We start from the raw sequence: 23,279 nt of genomic DNA, 5'->3' as shown, positions 1-23,279 counted from the left end.
AAGATACATGAACATCTTATCCAAAAATTGTGTGTATTGCCCTAAAAATAAATATAATCTAAATTGAGCAGGGCAAAGCAGCACTCATGAACAGTATGTTTTTGCCCTAGAATGTCCTGTCTCCAGGCAGTTACCTTGGGCAAGAAACTGTGTAGTGCTTCTAAGGGGCAGGCGAAATGGTCTTTAGAATTCAGGATCCTACACTCTCTAACCAGTTGGCCCTCCATCTGACCTGGAAATTGAACTGTTGTCTCTTTCATGACAATTGGATGAAATCCTTAGTGTTTAGATACTGAAATTCCAGGACTACTGTTACAATAGAGAGGGAGAGATGATTTTAGTGGCCTAACAAATTATGCTGATTTGTTTCCTATGGTTGCCATTCTCTTTAAATAAACCTATTCCGTGGTTGAAAAGGCTATGGGTAATTATATGCAGGTATCGTTCAAATGGATTTCATGACTTTTTTGCGGCCACTCACAACAGTTTTGGCTTCCCACAAGATTCTTCCTCTATGAATGCTCTCACGCTGCCCTTTCTAATTGTCCTCAGCACGCATCTTAGAGACCTCATACCCTGTCACAAAGGAAATTATTTCAGTAGGACCATTTTTAGAGAATACCTCCCACCATCTGATAGCATGAAACATTCTTAAGGGCCATTTTCCAGATAACATCTGCTGCAGGGCTATGTAGGATCCCATCCTCAGCGCACGTGCAGTTTGTTAATAACTAAATTCCTGTGTTTGTGGTCACTGTTGAAAAACATGAAAGAAGGAATTAAATGTGGGTGATCAAAATGATGCCTGTCTTAAACTGTTCTAGAAATGTCTTCTGAGCACTCCGTCATTATCATTCCTCTTTCATTTTCTCTGCAAGCATTTCCTTGGTGTTAACAAGGGCCCAAAGCATCTGCTGATAAATCTGTTCCCACTCCAGTTCTTCGCAAAGAGCAAGAGCCCTCTCCTCATAACACTATGAGAAATGTGAGCGATGAAAGTAGGATTTTTTTCCTGAAATCACTTCTATAACACAGGCCATCAAATGATCCTTGTATTTATGACTCTGTAAAACCTGCAGAAATCAGAGCTATGTAATATACGTTGCAAAGGGCTCTGCTAATCCTGGCCAACCACATTCATGCCTGGACAAAGGATAAAGCCCTGGTAACGAGAAACCTGACACGGAAGGAATTCCAAACACAGACCGAAAGCATCTCTGTCCGTGTAGCATGGGCAACTCAGCTCCTACAAGTATATTAGTTTGTGCTGATCCTTTTTTAGCTTTCCCATATTTGTAGAAGAACCAGAGGAGAAAGCACCAACGTCAGCTCAGCCACTAAATAATCTGCACGTGGCCTGCTTGAGAGGAATATGGCTTTGCCAGATGTTGACTTTCTGCCAAGGGGTCCAAGTACCTCTCTTAGCACCAGCAGATTTACATCATCTGCTTCCTTCCATTTGAACGCCAAATTTGGTCACAGTCAATTATTACCGAAAAAGGAAACTCATAAAGGCTACCTTGGAAGTTAAGAAATTGTCTGTTTTGGCTACTAAGAGCACACATAGTATTTTACAGAAATTAAGAGGAAGCAGATTCTGCCCTTTGCCAGCTTTTCCTTAAGTAAGAAAGCCAGTGCTTACGCTTCAGGTGGATGTGCTTGTCTTTGCTCATAAACTCTTTATGGCTTTCATACTTTTTACCACATACCTTATTTTTATGCCTGCTAAGCTCATCTCCTCTCAAAACACACTCTCTTCTAGTCACTGATGTGTCTCAATCTTGGCTGTTTTCTCCTGTTATTCTTCAGCTTCACCTGCCTTTCGTCCTCCTAAAAGCTCACTGGATGAGAGACAGAGGTGCTTCTTAAACTCAGCCTTGAGATCCATTGGTGAATTATGATCAGCTCCATATTGTAAGGATTTTTGAAGAATTGAAGGCTGAAAATAATTTCTTTTTCTAAATTACAGCAGATTCAAACTTTTTCCCTTAATAATGTGGCCCACACTCACATCAATCCCCTTTTTCTCTCTTGGCAGGGAGGGAAGGGCATTGAGCTATAGCAGATGGTAGAGAAGTTGGCATAATCCTAGCTTCTGCCTCTCTTGGGCATGTGTGGCTTGTATGAAAGCCACCCGTCATGTGTATTCAGGTGGAGGAAAGGTGGGGAAGTGCTGTGACAGAGGGGAACTGGACCTCACTGCTACCTCTGGCTCACGTTCATCAGTCCTCAAGCTCCGGTACATGAAATTGGTGATTGCACCAGGTTTTCACCTTTGACATTGTCTCCCTAAGGTTTTGTACTATATTTGAGACTCTCTTTACTATATTTTTAAATGCATAAAGATGTTCCTAGATTATTGTGTTTATGACAGAAACAAAGAAAATTATTTTCCTGGACCATAATAAAAACAGCCCTTAACTGATTTTTTTCAGTCGTATTTTTTATTATTCTTTTTAAAAAAATTTTAAATTGAAGTATAGTTTACAATGTCGTGTTAGTTGTGTGTATACAGCAAAGTGATTCAGTTATACATATATAAGACCATATATATTCTTTTCCAGATTCTCTTCCATTATAGGTTTTTATAAGATATGGAATATAGTTCCCTGTGCCATACAGTAGACCTTGTTGTTTATCTATTTTATATATAGTGGTGTGTCTGTTGATCCCAGACTCCTAATTTATCCCCCTCTTTCCCCTCTGGTAACCATAAGTTTGTTTTCTATGTCTGTGAGTCTATTTCTGTTTTGTAAATAAGGACATTTGTATCATTTTTTTAGGTTCCACATATAAGTGATATCGTATGATATATGTTTCTCTTTCTGTTGGATTCCTTTTTCTTGTTTGTGTATATATCTATTAAGGATATTTGGTTTGTGGTTACCGTGAGGTTTTTGTATAGCAGTCTAATATATATATATATATTTAAGATATATATATCTTAAAATTTGTATTTTAAGACACAAAAGACCCCAAATAGCCAAAGCAATATTGAGAAAGAAAAACAGAGCTGGAGGAATTAGGCTCCCTGACTTCAGACTATACTATATATATATAATTATGTTTTATATATATATAAAACAATCATATATATAATGATATATATATGAATGTTTTAAGTTGCTCATCTCTTAATTTCAAGTGCATTTTTAAAACCTTGTATTTTTACTCTCCTTCCCTCATGATTACTGATTCTGATATCGTATTTTACATCTAATTGTTTTGTGTATCCCTTAACTGCTTATTGTGGACACAGATAATTCTACTACTCTTGTCTTTTAACCTCCCTACTAGCTTTGTGTGTAGATGATTTCCTACTTTTACTGTATGTTTGCCTTTACTGGTAAGCTTTTCGTTTCATAATTTTCTTGTTTCTGCTTGTGGCCTTTTGTCTAGAGAAGTTCCTTTAACATATGTTGTAAAACTGGTTTGGTGGTGCTAAACTCTTTCAGCTTTTGCTTGTCTAAAAAGCTTTTGATTTCTCAATCAAATCTGAACGAGAGCCTTGCTGAAGAGAGTATGCTTGGTTGCAGGGTTTTCCTTTTCATTACTTTAAATATATCGTGCCACTCCCTTCTGGCCTGCAGAGTTTCTGCTGAAAAATCAGCTGATAGCCTTTTTGGGAGCTCCCTTGTATGTTACTTGTTGCATTTCCCTTGTTGCTTTTAATATTCTCTCTTTATCTTTTTGTCATTTTTAAATTATAACATATCTTGGTGTGTTCCTCTTTGGATTAATTCTGTATGGGACTCTCTGCTTCCTGGACTTGGGTGACTGTTTCCTTCCCCAGGTTAGGGAAGTTTTCAGCTACTATATCTTCAAATATTTTCTCAGGCCCTTTCTCTCTCTCTCTCTTCTCCTTCTGGGATCCCTATAATGCAAATATCAGTGCACTTGATGTTGTCCCAGAGGTCTCAAACTGTTCTCATTTCTTTTCATTCTTTTTTTTTTTTTTCTGTTCAGTGGCAGTGATCTCCGCTACTCTGTCATCCAGTTCACTGATCCATTCCTCTGTATCATTTCACCTACTGTGGATTCCTTCTAGTGTGTTTTTCATTTATTATATTCTTCATCTTTGGTCATTCTTTATATGTTCTCTGTGTTAAAAACTTCTAACTTCTCGCTCTGTGCATCCGTTCTCCTCCCGAGTTCTTTGATCACCTTTACCATCGTTAGTCTGAACCCTTTCTCAGGTAGATTGCCTATCTCCACTTCACTTAGTTCTCTTGGGATTTTATCTTGTTGCTTCATCTGGAACGTGTTCCTCTGCTGCCTCGTTTTGCCTAAGTTGCTATTTGTATTTTTATGTATGTGGTACGTTAGTTATGTTTCTCAACCTTGGAGAAGCGGCCTTCTGTAGGAGATGTCCTATGCATCCTAGCAGTGCACTCCCCTCTCATCACTCAACCTATGCGCTCTAGGGATTTCCCCTAAGAGGGCTGCGTGGCTCCTTCTGTTGTGGTGGGCTGACTATGTGGGTGGTCTGGTAGACTTGGTTGGCCCTGCCCTGTGTGGATGCTGCTGGCTGCCGTTTAGTGGGGCCTGATCATGAGGTGGCTGGTTGTAGAACCCTAGTGGCCCCGGGGCTAGTGCTGGCTCACTGGTGGGTGGAGTCAGGGTCCCGAAGACTCTGGGGCTGTTGCCCCCCACTGGTGGATGAAGCCAGGTCCTTCGTGGGGTTGGACTACTGGAAGGCAGAGCTGGTTCCTGGAGTCTGGCCGCAGGGCCCAGGGATCCCAGAGCTGGTGTCAGATCGCTTTTGGGGGTGGGGGGCGCAGTTCCTGACAGTTGGATATGGGATCCAGGGTGTCCTGAAGGTGACATTGGTCTGCTAGTGGGCAGGGCCAGGGCCCAGCTGGTCTGAGGGTAGGTTCTGGCCTACTGTTGGTGGACTCAGTCGGCTGGCTGTGGGATCATAGTTTTCTTGCTTCTGGTATCTGCCCCCTTGTGGGTGAGGCTGGTCTAGAGGCTTGTGCAGGCTTCCTGGTGGAAGGGCCTGTGCCTGCCCACTAGGGGGTGGAGCTGGGTCTTGGCACTCTGGTGGGCAGGGCCATGTCTAGAGGCATGTCTAGAGGTGGCTGTGGGCTCAGGAAGTCTTTAGGCAGCCTGTCTGCCGATGGGAGGTGCTGTGTCCCTCCCCAGTTAGTTGTCTAGCCTGAGGCTGTGTGGTGGGGCCAGATCTTGGCACTAATGAGCCATGATGGCAGCTGCCAGGAGTGTTCACACCATTGAATGTTACCAATATATCTACCACCAGTGTTTATGGCCCCAGGGTGAGCTGCAGCCACTACCCCCACCCCCATCTCTCCAGGAGACACTCCGAGACAGCAGGTAGGTCTGGCCCAGGCTCCTGTCAAATTACTGCTTTTGTCCTGGGTCCCAGTGCATGTGAGATTTTGTGTGCACCTTTAAGATTGAAGTCTCTGTTTCCCCCAGTCCTGTGGTGCTCCTGCAATTAAATCCCACTGACCCTCAAAGCCAAATGCTCTGGGGGGCTCATCTTCCTGGTGCCAGGTCCCTGGGCTGGGGAACCCAACGTGGGGCTCAGAACACTCACTCCTACGGGAGAATCTCTGCAATATATTGAATAATTATTCTCCAGTTTGTGGGTCTCGCACCTGGTGGGTATGAGACTTGATTATATCACGAGTCCACCCCTCCTACCCATCTCATTGTGGTTCCTTCTTTATGTTTTTAGTTGTAGAAGATCTTTGCTGGTAAGTTGCAGTCTTTTCATCGATGATTGGTCTGCAGAAGTTGTGATTTTCATGTGCTCGCGAGAGGAGGTGAGGTCAGGGTCTTTCTACTCCACCACCTTGTCCACTCTCCCTTAACTAATTCTTGAGTAAATACACTTAACCTGAGCCAGTTAGTCATGCTGACCTCACTAGTAAGTCAAGGCAATTAAATTCGAGTCCAAGATTCATTAAGCACCTACTATGATTCAAGTACTATGCAAGACAGCAGCGATAAGACAGTCTACTTTTGTTCTTGGCAAACAAGACAACTATAATAACTCATGCCCGATAAAGTTTACAACCATTCTATGTTGGGCAGAGTCCAACCCTTTTTTTCAGCCCACCATCCCTTCCTCCTTCTTTAAAAATTAGAGTCCAGTCTTACCTCAACCATTGTCAATCTCTGCTTCTCAATCTCTGCTTCTCAATGCTTCTGCTTTCTCCTTTCATTTCTCTACCCACCTACTATTTCCAGCTTCTGCATATATCTGACCCTCTATGGGTACCATGTATGTTTGTGGGTTTTCTCTTTAAACTCTCTTGCGCAAATTCAGTATATATTTATGGAGCAACTTTGACGTGCAGAGCCCTGTGGTAAGCTCTGAGGAAGATCACTAGATACATGAGACCCAGTTCCTTCCTTCAAGATGATGGTGCTCCAGCACAGTATATAACCAGCCTGAGGCAGGGAGACAGGCAGATGAGGTGAGAATGAACCACTGTGGTGAGTTCAGAGGAAAGAGATTTTCTTTGCAATTGTTGGGGGGATGGAGATGCAGGGGGAGGTGAGAGGATTCAAAGTTACTAGTGCTTCTTCTTCTATTCCAGGGGCTCAGGCCCCTTTATCTATTACAGTTAAGTATAGCCACCTCATTCCTAGCTAAAAATTTTGCCAGTGACTCGGTCCTTCTAATACTGAGCCCTTTCCCCGAAAGGATTATCTTAGCAAATGTAGAAGCACTCCTTCCTTCCTTCCATAAAATGAAGACTGTTGGTACCCAAGAGCTGCCTGTCTGACCCACTTAACCTCTGATTTACAGCCTCCTTTTTGTGTGATTAAAAATAGTGACATACTGTGATGGCAAAAAGAGGAAAATCTCGTGTAAAGGAAGTGATCTTTATTGCTTCTTCACATGTCAGTGCCATGTCTAGGGCCATGTCAAGGGAGACTGTGGGCTCAGGAAGTCGTTAGGCAGCCTGTCTGCGGATGGGTGGGCCTGTGTCCCCACCCAGTTAGTTGTTTGGCCTGAGACATCCCAGCACTGGTGCTTACAGGCTGTTGGGTGGGGCCAGGTCTTAGCCTGAAAGGTTAACCTTCGTTATTGCATGCATCTATGTGACTGGAAACTGTATGAGATAGTTCCGACAAATTTTCCAATCAAAATCTGAATCCTTTGGGCCTCCAGAAATGACCCTAATCAAAAATAAAATAGAAAAAATAGTAAAAAGTGTGGGAAAGAAATAAGTGAAATTTTTGAAATACCGATATTTTCATGACAGCTTTCACAAGGAGTCATATTAAAGAAAGGAAATATAGGCTTGTGCTTCTTAAGTACATATGGTTCCTGGGTGAGATTTTGAATTAAAAGTTTTTTTAAGAAAAATAATAACACACACAAATAAAAATTATGGGGTCGCATGAAAAATGAGGGGTCTTAAAGTGCTGATACATTTGCTATTTGGATCCCTGTTTTCATCAGAATCTTCAAAGAAGACTAGCCCTGGATTTCTCAGGGTTGGCTCAAAACATGCAGCATTGCTCACTGTGATAAGCATTTCTTAGGCCCCAGAATGGGTTGGGTTTTGTGCTTTCCTACAAATACTAAATTTCACCCAATAAAGAAACTATGAAAAGGGAAACTCAAGATTTTTTTTTAATATTTACTTATTTGGATGCATTGGGTCTTAGTTGCAGCATGCAGGATCTTAGTTGCGGCACATAGGTTCTTCATTGCATCCTGTGGGCTTCTCTCTAGTTGTGACACACGGGCTCCCGAGAGCACAGGCTCAGTAGTTGCAGTGCGCAGGCTTAGTTGCCCTGTGGCATGTGGGATATTAGTTCCCTGACCAGGGATCAAACCTTCGTCCCCTTCATTGGAAGGTGGATTCTTTAACCACTGGACCACCAGGGAAGTCCCGGAAACTCAAGATTAACAAAGATAAAATATCAGCTCCCTATTCCACTTCCTTTATCCTATCAAATTCCATAGTTAATGAGCTGGGCTTTTTTGTTTTCCTTGCTTAAAACTTGTTCTTTTGTTTGTTTTAACCTTTTTAAAATTTTATATTGGAGTACAGTTGATTAACAATGTTGTGTCAGTTTCAGGTGTACAGCAAAGTGATGATTCAGTTATACATGTGCATGTATATATTCTTTTTCAAACTCTTTTCCCATTTAGGTTATTACAGAATATTGAGCAGAGTTCATTGTGTTATACAGTAGGTCCCTGTTGGTTATCTATTTTAAATACAATAGTGTATATATGTCAATCCCAAACTCCCAATTTATCCCTCCCCCAATCTTCCCCATTTGGTAACCGTAAGTTTGTTTTCTAAGTCTGTGAGTCTGTTTCTGTTTTGTAAATAAGTTCATTTGTATCATTTTTTTTTAGATTCTGCATATAAGTGATATCATATTATATCTGTCTTTCTCTGACTTCACTCAGTATGACAATCTCTAGGTCCATCCATGTTGCTGCAAGTGGCATTATTTCATTCTTCTTAATGGCTGAGTAATATTCTGTTACATATATGTACCACCACATCTTCTTTATATGTTCCTCTGTCAATGGACATTTAGGTTGCTTCTATGTCTTGGCTATTGTAAACAGCACTGCAATGAACACTGGGATACATGTATCCTTTTGCACCATGGTTTTTTTCCAGATATATGCCTAGGAGTGGAATTGCTGGATCATATGGTAGCTTTTAGATTTTAAGGAACCTCTGTACTGTTCTGCATAGTGGCTGTACCAATTTACATTCCCACCAACAGTGTAGGAGGGTTCCCTTTTCACCACACCCTCTCCAGCATTTATTGTCTCTAGACTTTTTGATGATGGCCATTCTGACTGGTGTGAAGGGATATCTCATTGTAGTTTTGATTTGCATTTCTCTAATAATTAGTGATGTTGAGCACCTTTACATGTGCCTCTTGGCCATCTGTATGTCTTCCTTGGGGAAATGTCTATTTAGGTGTTCTGCCCATTTTTTGATTGGGTTGTTTTTTGAATATTGAGCTGCATGAGCTGTTCATATATTTTGGAGATTAATCCTTTGTCTGTTGATTCGTTTGCAAGTATTTTCTCCCATTGAGGGTTGTCTTTTTGTCTTGTTTGTAGTTTCCTTTGCTTTGCAAAAGCTTTTAAGATTCATTAGATCCCATTTGTTTAATTTTTGTTTTTATTTCCATTCTCTAGGAGGTGGATCAAAGAAGATCTTTCTGTGACTTATGTCAAGGAGTGTTCTTCCTGTTTTCCTCTAAGAGTTTTATAGTGTCCAGTCTTACATTTAGGTCTCTAATCCATTTTGAGTTTATTTTTGTGTATGGTGTTAGAGAGTGTTCTAATTTCATTCTTTTACATGTAGCTGTCCAGTTTTCCCAGCACCACTTATTGAAGAGACTGTCTTTTCTCCATTGTATATCCTTGCCTCCTTTGTCATAGATTAGTTGACCACAGGTGCGTGGGTTTATCTCTGGGCTTTCTATCCTGTTCCATTGAGCTATATTTCTGTTTTTGTGCCAGTACCATACTGTTTTGATTACTGTTGCTTTGTAATATAGTCTGAAGTCAGGGTGCCTGCTTCCTCCAGCTCTATTTTTCTTTCTCACGATTGCTTTGGCTATTTGGGGTCTTTTGTGTTTTCATACAAATTATAAAATTTTTTGTTCTACTTCTGTGAAAAATGCCATTCGTAATTTGATAGGGATTGTATTGAATCTGTAGATTGCTTTGGGTAGTATAGTCATTCTGATAATACTGATTTTTCCAATCCAAGAACATGATATAGCTTTTCACCTGATCATGTCATGTTTGATCTCTTTCATCAGCATCTTATAGTTTTCAGAGTACAGGTTTTTTGCCTCCTTAGGTAGGTTTATTCCTAGGTATTTTATTATTTTTGATGTGATGGTAAGTGGGATTTTTTCTTTAATTTCTCTTCTGATCTTTTGTTGTTAATGTATAGGGATGCAACAGATTTCTGTGTATTAATTTTGTATCCTGCAACTTTACTGAATTTGTTTATGAACTCTAGTAGTTTTCTGGTACCAACTTTAGGATTTTCTGTGTATAGTATCTTATCACCTGCAAACAGTGACAGTTTTACTTCTTTTCCAATTTAGATTCCTTTTATTTCTTTTTCTTCTCTGATTGCTATGGCTAGAACTTCCAAAACTGTGTTGAATAAAAGTAGCGAAAGTGGACATCCTTGTCTTGTTCCTGATCTTAGATGGAATGCTTTCAGCTTTTCACCATTGAGGATGATGTTAGCTATAGGTTTGTCATATATGGCCCTTATTATGTTGAGGTGTGTGCCACTTTCTGGAGAGTTTTCATCATAAATGGGTGTTGAATTTTGTCAAAAGATTTTTCTGCATCTACTGAGATGATCACATGGGTTTTATTCTTCAGTTTGTTAATATGGTGTATCACACTGGTTGATTGATTTGTGGATACTGAAAGATCCTTGCATCCCTGGGATAAATCCCACTTGATCATGGTGCATAATCATTTTAATGTATTGTTGGATTCGGTTTGCTAGTACTTTGTTGAGGATTTTTGCATCTATGTTCATCAGTGATATTGGCCTATAAATTTGTGTGTGTGTGTGTGTGTGTGTGTGTGTGTGTGTGTGTGTGTGTGTGTGGTAGCTTTGTCTGGTTTTGATATCAGGGTGATGGTAGACTCATAGAATGAGTTTGAGAGTATTCATTCCTCTGTAATTTTTTGTAATAGTTTCAGGAGGATATATGTTAACTCTTCTCTAAATGTTTGATAGAATTCACCTGAGAAGCCATCTGGTCCTGGACTTTTGTTCATTGGGAGTTTTTTTAATCACAGTTTCAATTTCATTACTTGTGGTTGGTCTGTTCATATTTTCTGTTTTTTCCTGGTTCAGTCTTGGAAGGTTGTACCTTTCTAAGAATTTGTCCATGTCTTCTAGGTTGTCCAGTTTATTGCCATATAGTTGCTTGTAGTATTCTCTTATGATTCTTTGTATTTCAGTGGTGTCTGTTGTAACTTTTTTTATTTCTAAGTAAGTTTACCAATTTGAGCCCTCTCTTTTTTTCTTGATGCGTCTCACTAAAGTTTTATCAATTCTGTTTATCTTTTCAAAGAACCAGCTTTTAGTTTCATCGATCTTTGCTATTGCTTTCTTTGTCTCTGTTTCATTTATTTCTGCTCTGATCTCTATGATGTTTTTCTTTCTGCTAACTTTGTGTTTTGTTTGTTCTTCTTTCTCTAATTGCTTTAAGTGTAAGGTTATGTTCTTCATTTGGAATTTTTCTTGTCTCCTGAGGTAAGATTGTATTGCTATAAACTTCCCTCTTAGAACTGCTTTTGCTGCATCCCATAGGTTTTGGATAGTCGTGTTTTCATTTGTCTCTAGGTATTTTTTAATCTCCTCTTTGATTTCTTCAGTGAGCCATTGGTAGGTTAGTAGCATATTGTTTAACCTCCACATGTTTTTTTTACAGTTTTTTTTTTTCTTGTAGTTGATTTCTAATCTCATAGGGTTGTGGTCGGAAAAGATGCTTGATATGATTTCAATTTTCTGAAGTTTACCAAGGCTTGCTCTGTGGCCCAGCATGTGCTCTATCCTGGCAGATGTTCCATGTGCACTTGAAAAGAATGTGTATTCTGCTGCTTTCCGATGGAATGCTCTATAAATATCAATTAAGCCTATCTGGTTCAATGTGTCATTTAAGGCCTGTGTTTCCTCACTGATTTTCTGTCTGGATTACCTGTCCATTGATGAAAGTAGGGTGTTAAAGTCCCTCACTATTACTGTGTTACCATCAATTTCTCCTTTTATGGCTGTTGGCATTTGCCTTATATATTGAGATGCTCCTATATTGGGTACATACATACTTATATTTGTTATTTCTTCTTCTTGGATCGATCCCTTTATCATTACGTGGTGTCCTTTCTGTCTCGTAACAGTTTTTATTTTAAAGTCTATTTTGTCTGATATGAGTATTGCCTCCAGCTTTCTTTTGATTTCCATTTGCATGGAATACCTTCTTCCATCCCCTTTCAGTCTGTATATGTCCCTAGATCTGAAGCGGATCTCTTGTAAACAGCATACATATGGGTCTTGTTTTTGTATCCATTAAGCCAGTCTGTGTCTTTTGGTTAGAGCATTTAATCCATTTACATTTAAGGTAATTATTGATATGTATGTTCTCATTGCCATTTTGTTAATTGTTTAGTATTTGTTTTTGTAGGTCTTTTTTCTTCTCTTCCTCTTTTGTTCTCTTGTGGCCTGATGACTAACTTTAGTGTTGTGTTTTGATTCCTATTTCTTTTGTGTGTGCATTTCTATTGTAGATTTTTGGATTGCAGTTACCATGAGGTTTTGCTATAGCAGTCTGTATATAAACAAGATTGTTTTTTAAGTTGCTGGTCTTTTAATATCAAATGATTTTTTTTTTTTTTTTTTTTTTTTGGCTGCATTGGGTCTTCATTCCTGCACCCGGGCTTTTCTCTAGTTGCTGCGAGTAGGGGCTACTCATTGCGGTGGCTTCTCCTGTCGCGGAGCACGGGCTCTAGGTGCACGAGCTTCAGTAGTTGTGGCGTGTGGGCTCAGTAGTTGTGGCGCGCAGGCTCAGTAGTTGTGGCACACGGGCTTAGTTGCTCCACGGCATGTGGGATCTTCCGGGACGAGGGATCAAACCCATGTCCCCTGCATTGGCAGGCAGATTCTTAACCACTGCACCACCAGGGAAGTCCCTGCATTTTCAATATCCTGTACCTTAACTGTGTGTTTGCTTTTCCTGGTGAGCTTTTCCATTCGTAATTTTCTTATTTCTAGTTGTGGCCTTTTCTACCTAGAGAAGTTCTTTTAGCATTTGTCGCAAAGCTGGTCTGGTGGTGCTGCATTCTCTTAGCTTTTGCTTGGCTGTAAAGTTTTTGATTTCTCCATCTAATCTGAATGAGAGCTTTGCTGGGTAGAGCATTCTTGGTTGTAGGTTCTTCCCTTTCATCACCTTAAACGTATCATGCCACTCCCTTCTGGCCTGCAGAGTTTCTGCTGAAAAGTCAGCTGATAGCCTTATGGGAATTCCCTTGTATGTTATTTGTTGCGTTTCCCTTGTTGCTTTTAACATTTTTTCTTTGTTTTTAATTTTTGTCTATTTTATTACTATGTGTCACAGCATGTTCTTCCTTGGGTTTATTCTGCCTGGGACTCTCTGTGCTTCCTGGACTTGGGTGACTGTTTCCTTTCCCGTGTTAGGGAAGTTTTCAGCTATTATCTATCTCTTCAAATATTTTCTCATGTCCTTTCTCTCTCTCTTCTCCTTCTGGGACCCCTAGAATGCAAATGTTAGTGCATTTAATGTTGTCCCAGAGGTCTCTTAGACTGTCCTCATTTCTTTTCATTCTTTTTTCTTTATTCTGTCCTGCAGCACTGATTTCCACCATTCTGTCTTCCAGGTAACTTATCTGTTCTTCTGCCTCAGTTATTCTGCTATTGATTCCTTCTAGTGTATTTTTCTTTTCAGTTATTGTATTGTTCATCTCTGTTCTTTAGTTCTTCTAGGTCTTTGTTAAACATTTCTTGTATCTTCTTGATCTGTGCCTCCGTTCTTTTTCCTAGGTCTTGGATCACGTTTACCGTCATTACTCTGAATTTTTTCGGGTAGGTTGCCTCCCTCCACTTCACGTAGTTGTTCTAGTGGGGTTTTATCTTGTACCTTCATCTGGGACATATTCCTCGGCCATCTCATTTTGTCTAACTTTCTGCAATTGCAATTTCTGTTCCACAGGCTGCAGGGTTGTAGTTCTCCTTGCTTCTGCTGTCTGCCCCCTGGTGGATGAGGTTGGTCCAGGGGCTGGTGCAGGCTTCCTGGTGTGAGGAACTGGTGCCTGCCCCACTGGTGGGTGGAGCTGGGTCTTGTCCCTCTGGTGGACAGGGCCTTGTCAAGAGGTGTGTTTAGCAGGTAGCTGTGTGCTCAGGAAGACTTTAAGCAGCCTGTCTGTTGATATGTGGGGCTGTGTTCCCACCCTTTTGGTTGTTTGTTTGGCCTGAGGCGTCCCTGCACTAGAGCCTACAGGCTGTTTGTTAGGTGGGGCCAGGTCTTGGTGGGAAAATGGTGGCCTCCAGGCCAGCTCATGCCAATGAGTATTCCCCAGGACTACAGCTGCAGTGTGTTTGTCCCCAGAGTGAGCCACAGCTGACCCTGCCTCTGCAGGAGACCCTCCCAATACCAGCAGATAGGTCTGGCCAAGGCTCTTATGACGTCACTGCTTTTTTTCCCTGTGACCTGGTGCACACGAGAGCTTGTGTCTGCCCTCCAAGAGTGGGGTTTCTGTTTCCCCTAGTCCTATGGAATTCCTGTGATCAAACCCCGCTGGCCTTCAAAGCCAGATCCTTGGGGGCTCCTCCTCCCATTGCCAGACCCACAGGCTGGGGAGCCTGATGTGGGGCTCAGAACTTTCACTCCTGTGGGAGAACTTCTGCAATATAATTATTTTCCAGTTTGTGGGTCGCCCACCTGGCGGGTATGGGATTTGATTTTATCGCAATTACGCCCCTCCCACCATCTTGTCGCGTCGTCTTTGTCTTTGGATATAGGATATATGGTTTGGGGGAGGTTCCAGCATTTTTTTGTTGATGGCTGTTCGGCAGTTAGTTTTGGTGTTTTCATAAGATGAGGTGACCTCACGTCCTTCTACTCTGCCATCTTGTCTCAGCCTCCCTAAAAATGGTTCTTTTAAATATGTGCGTGTGCGTGTGCACACAATATTCACAAGCACTTAGAAGTTCTAGTAAAAGCCAATGCTCAATTTTGAGCAAAAAGTTATTATAAACAATAGCAACTCCCTCCCCCGCACCAAAGAAAGAACAATTCTTCTAGCACTCTTTGAACCTTAAAGAGTGTTTTTATAGGCCAGCTCATTGTTTTTCTTCTCTCTGAAAAATTAGAAATGATAACTGTTTTGATGAGTTCTACAGAAAAAGACAGTTTCCATGATTTCATTTCTTGACAAAGAACAGGTGCCTCACTTGGTTTCTGCCACATGTAGGCAAATTCCCAGACGTAAAACTTCCCCTCAGGGGAAGCAATGTGGGTCCACAGAACTACCTTGAGTTCTGCCCCCTCTTCCCCTGGCCGTGTGAGGTGGCCGACTAGTAGGGGGAGGCATGGGAGAAGAGCCTTGACCATCCCCGTGTGCACGCAGCCTGCACGGTGGCTGTGGCCATCAGGGTGGCTTCTGCCCTGTCACTGCTTCATCTGGCTAGTCTCTCCACGAAAAAAACCAAGGCCTGCCTGTCTTCTTTTATAATATTCTGTTTTAAAAGAGAGAAATCTCCAGGGAGAGAACAGGACCCTAAAAGTCCAAGGCCTGGAATTCCTCCTTTCTCTCTTTCCATTTTAAACAGGAAACATTCATGCTAAGAGGGTCCAGAGGGAGTGTTGGTTGTATGTTCATTTTAAGGCAGATAATGTTTGTGTGTTGCAAATGTCAGTGATTTATCCCAAGGGCTTAAAATGAGTGCAGAAAAACCACATGTTTCACTTCATGCAGAGAAATATCATCAGTAGATTTTGAGAGAAAACACAGGTTAAGGATTTTTTTTAAGTGTGTTGAAAATCTTTAACGTGAACCAAAAGGAAATAGAAATGAGCACGGTGGGAGAGGGAGGAAGCTTAAAATATTATACGATAAAAGGTATAATGAATGCTGGACGTTTTCTAAAGAAAAAATAACATTCTAAAGGAAAGGGAAGATGAAATCCCCGCCCTTTATTTCCCAGGGCTGGAGTGACAGATTACACATTTGTGCTCTATTTGTCATGGGCAATTTAAAATAGAGCAAAGCAAACTGCACTGAGTAATGTACGCAAACAATTTAATTTTTTTATCTGAAAACACTAACTAAATTAACCCAGGCTCAAGGATCTATCTTTCGTTATTATACACAGCCAAATTAAGACATAAAAAAGTAGAGAGAGAATTCTATTATTCATCCCTATGAATGTGTTCACATGCTGCTTTCCACATGGACCCAAGCTTGGAGCTTGTCAAATAATCATGATTTGGGGAACTTACTTACAGAGCTGTTTTCACATCAAACTCTGCAGATTACAGGGTGATTGTGACCCTCACTGACAGTGCCTGATTAAGCACGGGCACCGTATTCTTCCAGCCCTGCCATTTCTTTCAAGTGTTCTACCAGGTTGTACTCTGACATTGGAGAGCTTTTCATTAATTATTATTGTTGCTGTTTTCCTTTAAAAGGGAATAATATAAAGAGGAATGGTAGAAGGTGGGAAGGATCTGGGCATGGTAGTAGTGAATATGTGCACAGAAGGTTTATGGGATTTTAAGAGCTGCAAACAGAACTCATCTGTTTAACCCCAGGCTAGGTAAGATGCACTCATCTGTACATTGTTTAGAGACCTATTGCTTCTGTTATGACAAATGGATCCGAAGATGCTTGTTGTCTTAGCAGAGAGATCCAGACAGGGTCGCTTTCTGTTAGTGTTTATTCTTGCCCTTTACCTTTCTGTGTGCCTACTCGTTACACAGCACAAGTTACAGCTGGTTTGTCTTTTCCTAATCTGCTACCGGCTGGGTGGTACTTATTGACTTTGCAGTAGAAGTGCTTTGTATCAAAGTTTTGGGTGGGTAAGTCCAAGGCTCTAGGTTGGGACTTTCTCTAGGAACTGTACAAAGAGGAGGGCACACTAATCCACACAGGGACGTAACAGAAGCCAACCAGGGTTAGACCAAGACTGTGACTCATGTAGAGAGCACCCCACAGACCTCGGAGAGAAGTGAATGCAATCCCTGGGAAATTTATGACTCCAAATAATGTGTGCATTTCTTTTTTTTTTTTCACGGTACGCGGGCCTCTCACTGTTGCGGCCTCTCCTGTTGCGGAGCACAGGCTCCGGACGCGCAGGCTCAGCGGCCACGGCTCACGGGCCCAGCCGCTCCGCGGCATGTGGGATCTTCACGGACCGGGGCCCGAACCCGCGTCCCCTGCATCGGCAGGCGGACTCTCAACCACTGCGCCACCAGGGAAGCCCTAATGTGTGCATTTCTACCACCATGTTTATGTCAGGCTTCAGGGAGGTGGAAAGGAGAGGGGGCAAATGATCCCAGCTTTAATAGAGCCAAACTCAGCCTTGTTTAGGGAACTAGCTTGGTTACTATAATAAGGCCAACATATACACAAGATAGAATTATATTTCTCCCTCAGGCACCAATCAGTCCTGACTGACATGCTGGCTCCATGGGGTCAAGGAGCCAGGCTCCTCAGCACGTGGCTTTCTCCTTGTGTCTAATATGGCCACTCCAGGGGCCAACAGAAAGGAGGGAAGAGAAGAAGAGTGTCCCTTGCTTCCTTTTAAGGGCGCACATCACGTCTGTTCACATCCCACTGGCCAGATCCAGTCTGTGGCCAAACTACATGGGAGACTAAGGAATGTGGTCATCATCTGGGCAGCTGGCTTCGTAGTCATTGATACGTGTCTGTTCTCTTTCCAGGGGAGGACCAGTGGATCCTGTAGACTATCTGACAGCAGCACCTCGAGCGCTCTACAAGGAAAGGGAGCTTCCATATTACCCAGGGGGTCATCCTGTGGTTCCGCCCAAAGGGAGCTACCCCCGCCCCCCCGATCTGAGGATCACAGATGTCCGGTATCCCCAGTACTATCCTCCCCCGCCAGCCCCCCAGCACAAAGGACCCTTCCGACAAGATGTCCCACCTTCCCCTCCTCAGCACCACAGAGTACCAGCCTACCCAGAAATGGGCAGACCAGTGCCCCGAGGGGGCAGCCCAGATCAGTACCCCTATCGAATGCAGGATCCCCGGCAGAAGAACCCCATGACCGCAGCCGTGTAGCTGAACGCCACCAAGCTCAGCCCAGCCCAGAAAGGAAGACATCCAACATCACCTTTGTTCTTCCTACACCTTAAGGCCTTCTTCCTGTTAAGAATTCGCCATGGTACAGATTAGGTTTTTCTCGCTGAGGCTGCAACACCTGACTGCTAGTCAGAGAGAAAGAAGGGGACAGGAGTTTGGGGAGGGAAATCAGAAGGAAGAGGAAGGATGGGGCCATAAAAAAAATACTGCCTGGAATACTTTTAGAATTGTTCAGTTCACTGAGAGTGACAATTGAACAGGCAGATAACGACGGAGATCTGCAACGTGGTGCCTCCCCGGAGCACTGACATCACGGAGGACAGACTCTGCCCGGGATCATCATCCATTCAGAGACTAAGCTTCAGCCACCTGAATAGAGTTGTTAAGTCTGTGAAGAGCTGTTGCCAATATGGGTGTCCTAAGTGAGTGGTTTTTACGCTGAAAAAACAAGAGCGGCAAACATGACGAGTGATCTCCTTGAAATGTTTTATACCTAGAGGAAGGCTGCATTTCTTTATTTGTAGAATTCCTCAGGCTCTCAGTTCCACTCACTTGGTATAAGCATGTCACGTTTCCTTGCTTTTAGTGTAAAAGTAAGATGTGAATGCAGTACTGGTGTCCTGGGAGAATGTACAAAGCTAGCAGAGCTTCCAGAAGAAATATATGCCTAGCATCAAGGCAATCAGGTTAAGAGGCTGACATTCCTGTGGTCCTCACCTTCCTTCCTCCCATGTGCCAGGCACGACAGCATGGAGATATCTGGTTTCCGAGGCATCCCCAAATCTCCTGCCTATAATTATTGTAAGTGGGGCCTCTATTTTAAGGCTCCCACTTGAGAGTTAAGATGTACTCGGGAGAAAGAGGGCCCACTGGTTAGTATGCATAGGAAGCGGTGCTCTGAGATGCCAATTCCAGACCCAGTGCCAAACAGCGCCATATGCACCCGGCATCAGGGAGGGGCTGACTGTGCTCTTTGGGAATGATAACAGGCAGGTGGTAGACAGTGGTGACTGACTGTGTGTGTGTGTGTGTGAAAGTGTGTGATTACCAGTATGGAGAATGGAAAATAAAAATGGAAAGTTTGATGAGGAAGGGAATAAAAAGGAAAAAAGCCAGAAAACAGAAGGGAAGGGAGAAGAAGTATAAAACTAAATCATTCTATATCTGCTATATTATCATTAACAGAAGTCAGGGCAAGACCAAGGCCAAGGTCTCCAGTTGGGAAAAGGTCTTATGGCTTCGGAAAGCTGAAAGCCCACCCTCCAGAATCCATCGCAATTTTTTTAGAGCTTTGCAGCTATATTCTACTTATTTCAACACAGAACCTCTAAAACCTACAACCTAACCCAAATGAGAACATAAGAGAAAACTGAGAAACAGCAAAGCATGGGAGCAGCAAGTCAAATTGTTCAGTGACTCCTGCGGTACTTTAAACCTTTTTACATTCCTTCTTCACTCCCTCCCATAAAAAGTCTTGAGTTCAATTTAGACATATGTTGGCCAAGATTAGGATACCTCTGACTGCTAGGATTTAATAAATTACAGTATTATTGAATATATAGACGATCTATCCAGCCCAGTTTAGTCTTATTTTAATTTAAAATAGAGTTCTGTTACCAAAAATGATGCAACTGCTGGGTTTAGACTTAGCTAGTGTTATTTACTGAACTTTAAGAGGTATCGTTTTCTAAACTACAGTTTACTTATGGCCCTCTTGAAAACAGACTGTCAAGTTGGTTTTGGCCCTCTACCACCTCTCTTACGCCAGAGGCACCTTTAGATCGCTCGCAGTTTGTGCAGAGGTTGAGGATTGGGTCCTGCTCACCTAGAGCTGGAGTGCAGGTGAGCTGTAGGGTTTCCCAGCCAACATGCTGCAAGCTGCCTTCCCCTCAAGCTACATAAACCTTCAAGAAGACAATGATAAGATGAGGGAAGTGTGATGTATTTTGAAGCATTAAAAATCAGCTCTTTAGGATGTTCCATAGTTTAACCAAATTTCTGTAGACTAGTGGACATAGCCAAGCCAGAAGCTTCCTCCTGGATTAAGGCCAAGGTCCCACAAGGGGCAGTGGTATAAGGTGAGACGCTCCGTGTGTGTGTGTTGGAGGAGTGATCCTTGTAGGAAGAATGCCTATATTTTCACCACGTTGCCACCTTGCGAGCATATCTCCTGCACTCAGGCTCGGGGGAAGCTGCTCCAAGCACGGTTTTGTGTTGTACACACAGGTAATAAAACAGTTGCTAATTCTGAGGGGCAGCTAAGGATGTGAAGGTACTATGAAAACAAGATTATAGCAGTTTTCTTTTCTTGCTTGAAGTAGAACACACGCCCCATTAGACCCTACCCGAAAGAAGCTAGCATTACGTGTGCGACAGTCTTCATCAAGCCAAGTGACAATTAAGAACAGCTTGAATGTAAGCTTTACAAATGCCTGTGAACCAGCCCTCCAACTGTCACCACCCGGAGGTTATGGAACTCTTTGCCAGTATTTAGGAGAACAGGTTGTTTAGAGCATTTAGAAGACCAGGCTATAATCAACAGGTGCCCAGTAGCAGGAAATAGTTCCTGGTTTATTTATGGCCTGGAAAAACTCAATCAGGTGTCTCCTTGCAGCTCGGAATGCTAATAGAGCCCCCAGGAAAAGGTGGCACGGCGAGCTTGGCGAGCTACAAACCCATCAACATACACCCACCCGGCTCCTCGCCTGACCACTGGGTCATCCAGGCCTTGAAATGATGTACTGGCCTCAAGTAACTAGTTATTTTAAGGAGCTCTGTTTGTGTCCCTTTTTGCAGGAATAGAGAGATAAAAGGGAGCAGACCACCGAAAAATTTCAGATGCAGGCAAATTCAGCCGTCTACAAGGGAGCGAAGCACAACATCTCACTAACCCCTTGTGTCATTGGTCTGTGGCAGTATCGCTCTTGGTATAATATTGCTTCCCTGTGGTATCACACCACTGGGTGAGAGGCAAGCTCAAAGTCAGGAGTATTTTCTTAAATCATGATTGACGACAAAACTGGGGGAAAAAATGACCGTGAAGCTCCTTATTCTTAGATTTTTAGATCTATATGCGTTAGCCTCACAGTACAGCACAGAGCAAAGATCTTATAATCAAGAGCACGTGCAGAGCCACAGACCCACCGTCACCCTGGGGAGGAAGCTCTGTGCACACCACCTGAGAGAGGAGATTTGAGACTTCACTGTAGCTTTGTTTTCGCCACCAGTAACAAAATTAAGACATGATGCATTATTCCCTCCAAAGATTTAGGAACTTCTTGAGTGAAATCTATCTCCTGAAGGAAATCCACCTGACAACTTTTGGAGTTGCCATGCATAGGGCTGGTATACACAGTGATCAAGACTTTAAAGAGTGTTCATTCCCTAACCTGTATCCACAGCGTTCATTTTCTTTGGAGGAACATCTTAGCACTCCAGAGGGATATAGAGATCTGGAGAGTGTCTCTAAAATTTTCATTGGCATTAAACTCTGAAATCCACAATGAACGGCCTTCAAATCGGTGCTAAATTGGGTAGACACCCTACTGCTTCGAGTCCAGGAGCAACAGAAAGTCCAGATTTAGCGCAATTAGGCAGGAGGGAGTTGGAGTCGGAAACAGCCTGCGATAGTATTTCTCTGCACTCCCGGTTCACGCCGACTTAAGTGGAAATGATGCCACAATGAGACCAGAAAAAGGAGTCTCCGTAAGATATCGCTACAAAGTCACCTTTCTGATAAAAAGGAAAATGAAAGTTAGATATCTAAAATAAGCCTAGAATCTCATATGAAGCTACAACTTCTAAGGGAAACTCTCCCTCATGTCCTTAAATCGTAATAGAATCTCACACAGCCTGACTTTTAAAGGTGGGCTTCACTCTCAGCCCAGAGTGGAGAGTGAGCTAACCCCCAAGACTGTCTCCCGACCTAGCTCTTTCACACAGTGTTACGTTCCATCCACGCTGACTGCAGTGCTGTTTACTACTGGAACGTAAAAACAAAACCTGCTGTTTATACAGTCACTTTTTCTAGGGTTTTCCTGTGCTTATAATGATACCAAGTCTGTTCATAAGTTCTGAAGATAAATTATGTGAAGTCGTGTTTTGGCCTGGGGGTGGAGAATGAATTCTTTACAGACTTTTTAGGATGATCCCATTTTTACCACAGAAAGATTCTGGATATTGTTATATATGAATATATAAATTTTTCTTGTTTATTTTGCATCAAAATAAAGCTTTATTCAGTCAGTAAAAGTCAAATCTTGGTTTTTACCCACCACCGGTTGGTTTCGGGGTTTGATGAATGAATAGGTAGGTAGGTGTGGCCCTGCTCACCCTTGAATAGCGACCTCACAGGGCAGAGGACACAGGGAAAGAGCATCCGTCACATGCTGGGCTCCCCCAGAAGCAGATGCTGAGATGGGAATGAACAAGCAGGATGTTTATTTGGGGCTGCACTTGGGTTCAGTACCTATAGAAGGCAGGGGAAGAAGACAGGATGGGGCAGAGAGGGAAAGACTGAGCTGCCATGCGCTCCCAACTTGGGCTCAGCCAACTCCACAGGGAAACTTGGAGCTGCACTGGCCCCATAGAGTCATCCCAAGTGGGGACAAGGGAGATGGGCCTTTATCCCACTATCTTGGTCAGGGGATACGGGCTACTTCTGGAAGTAGGGGAGACCCAGAACCAGGCAGTTTTCTTCAGGTGAGGCGGTTCCCAAAAGGGCTGACAGCTGGGGTCATCCTGGGGCGATATTCACAGCAACTGAGAAAATAGCTCTTCATCCTTGAAGTTGGATCTGGGCAGTGCATCACAGCATCCACGAATGCATCCAACACTGTTGACCCCTCTCTCATGTTAGAAACACTCTTACCTTGTCTAAAGAAACATGATTCTAAGTTGCTTTTCCTTGAGACCATCCCTGTGTTTCCCAAGCAACTTCACTGGCTCTTCTCAGCCCTCTCCACACTCTCCAAGTTCATCCACAGCCTTTTAGCTACCACCCTGGACTGCTTTGCTCACGATTTCCAGCTCTGATCTCTCTCCTGAGTACATGCATTTCCACTTTCCTACTGGATGTCCCCACTGGGACTTTCCATAAGCCCTTTGCACGCAACATCTCCAAACTGAAAACAAGCTTTCTCCAAAGAAACCTGCTTCTCATGACTCTATGCTGGCCAATCGCACCACCATGTTCACAGTTACAAACCAGAAATCTGGAAATAATCCTTGACTTCCCATTTATAACCCTGCTCCTTCCCCACAACCATATCCATCTAAAGAAATGGAAGGCCGGCAATTCCATCCTGCAATTCTATCAAATATGTCCACGATTGCTGACATCCTACCACCACCTTAGTTCAGCGCCATCGCCTCTCCCCCACCCTCCTCAGTAACCTTCTGCGTGATCTGCCTCTTACTGTGCTTCCTTCTGACC

General features: G+C 42.8%; 1 protein-coding gene across 2 annotated transcripts in view; it reads left to right on the top strand.

The window, feature by feature from the left end:
- Positions 1–22,090, top strand: part of PARD3B (par-3 family cell polarity regulator beta) — a 1,051,931-nt gene extending 1,029,841 nt beyond the window's left edge. The window contains exon 24 of one of the 2 annotated variants that reach the window (XM_032637435.1): positions 17,467–22,090. In XM_032637435.1, coding sequence (XP_032493326.1) covers positions 17,467–17,824 — 358 coding nt within the window. In that variant the 3' untranslated portion in view covers positions 17,825–22,090. The remainder of the gene's footprint in view (positions 1–17,466) is intronic. The other variant, XM_032637436.1, reaches the window with a different exon arrangement.
- Positions 22,091–23,279: the final 1,189 nt, after the last annotated feature.

Source organism: Phocoena sinus, chromosome 7 (assembly GCF_008692025.1).
Source record: "Phocoena sinus isolate mPhoSin1 chromosome 7, mPhoSin1.pri, whole genome shotgun sequence".
NCBI classification, from domain to species: domain Eukaryota; kingdom Metazoa; phylum Chordata; class Mammalia; order Artiodactyla; family Phocoenidae; genus Phocoena; species Phocoena sinus.
The sequence above is the reverse complement of the archived record's forward strand: the minus strand, read 5'-3'. Positions and strand labels throughout refer to the sequence as shown.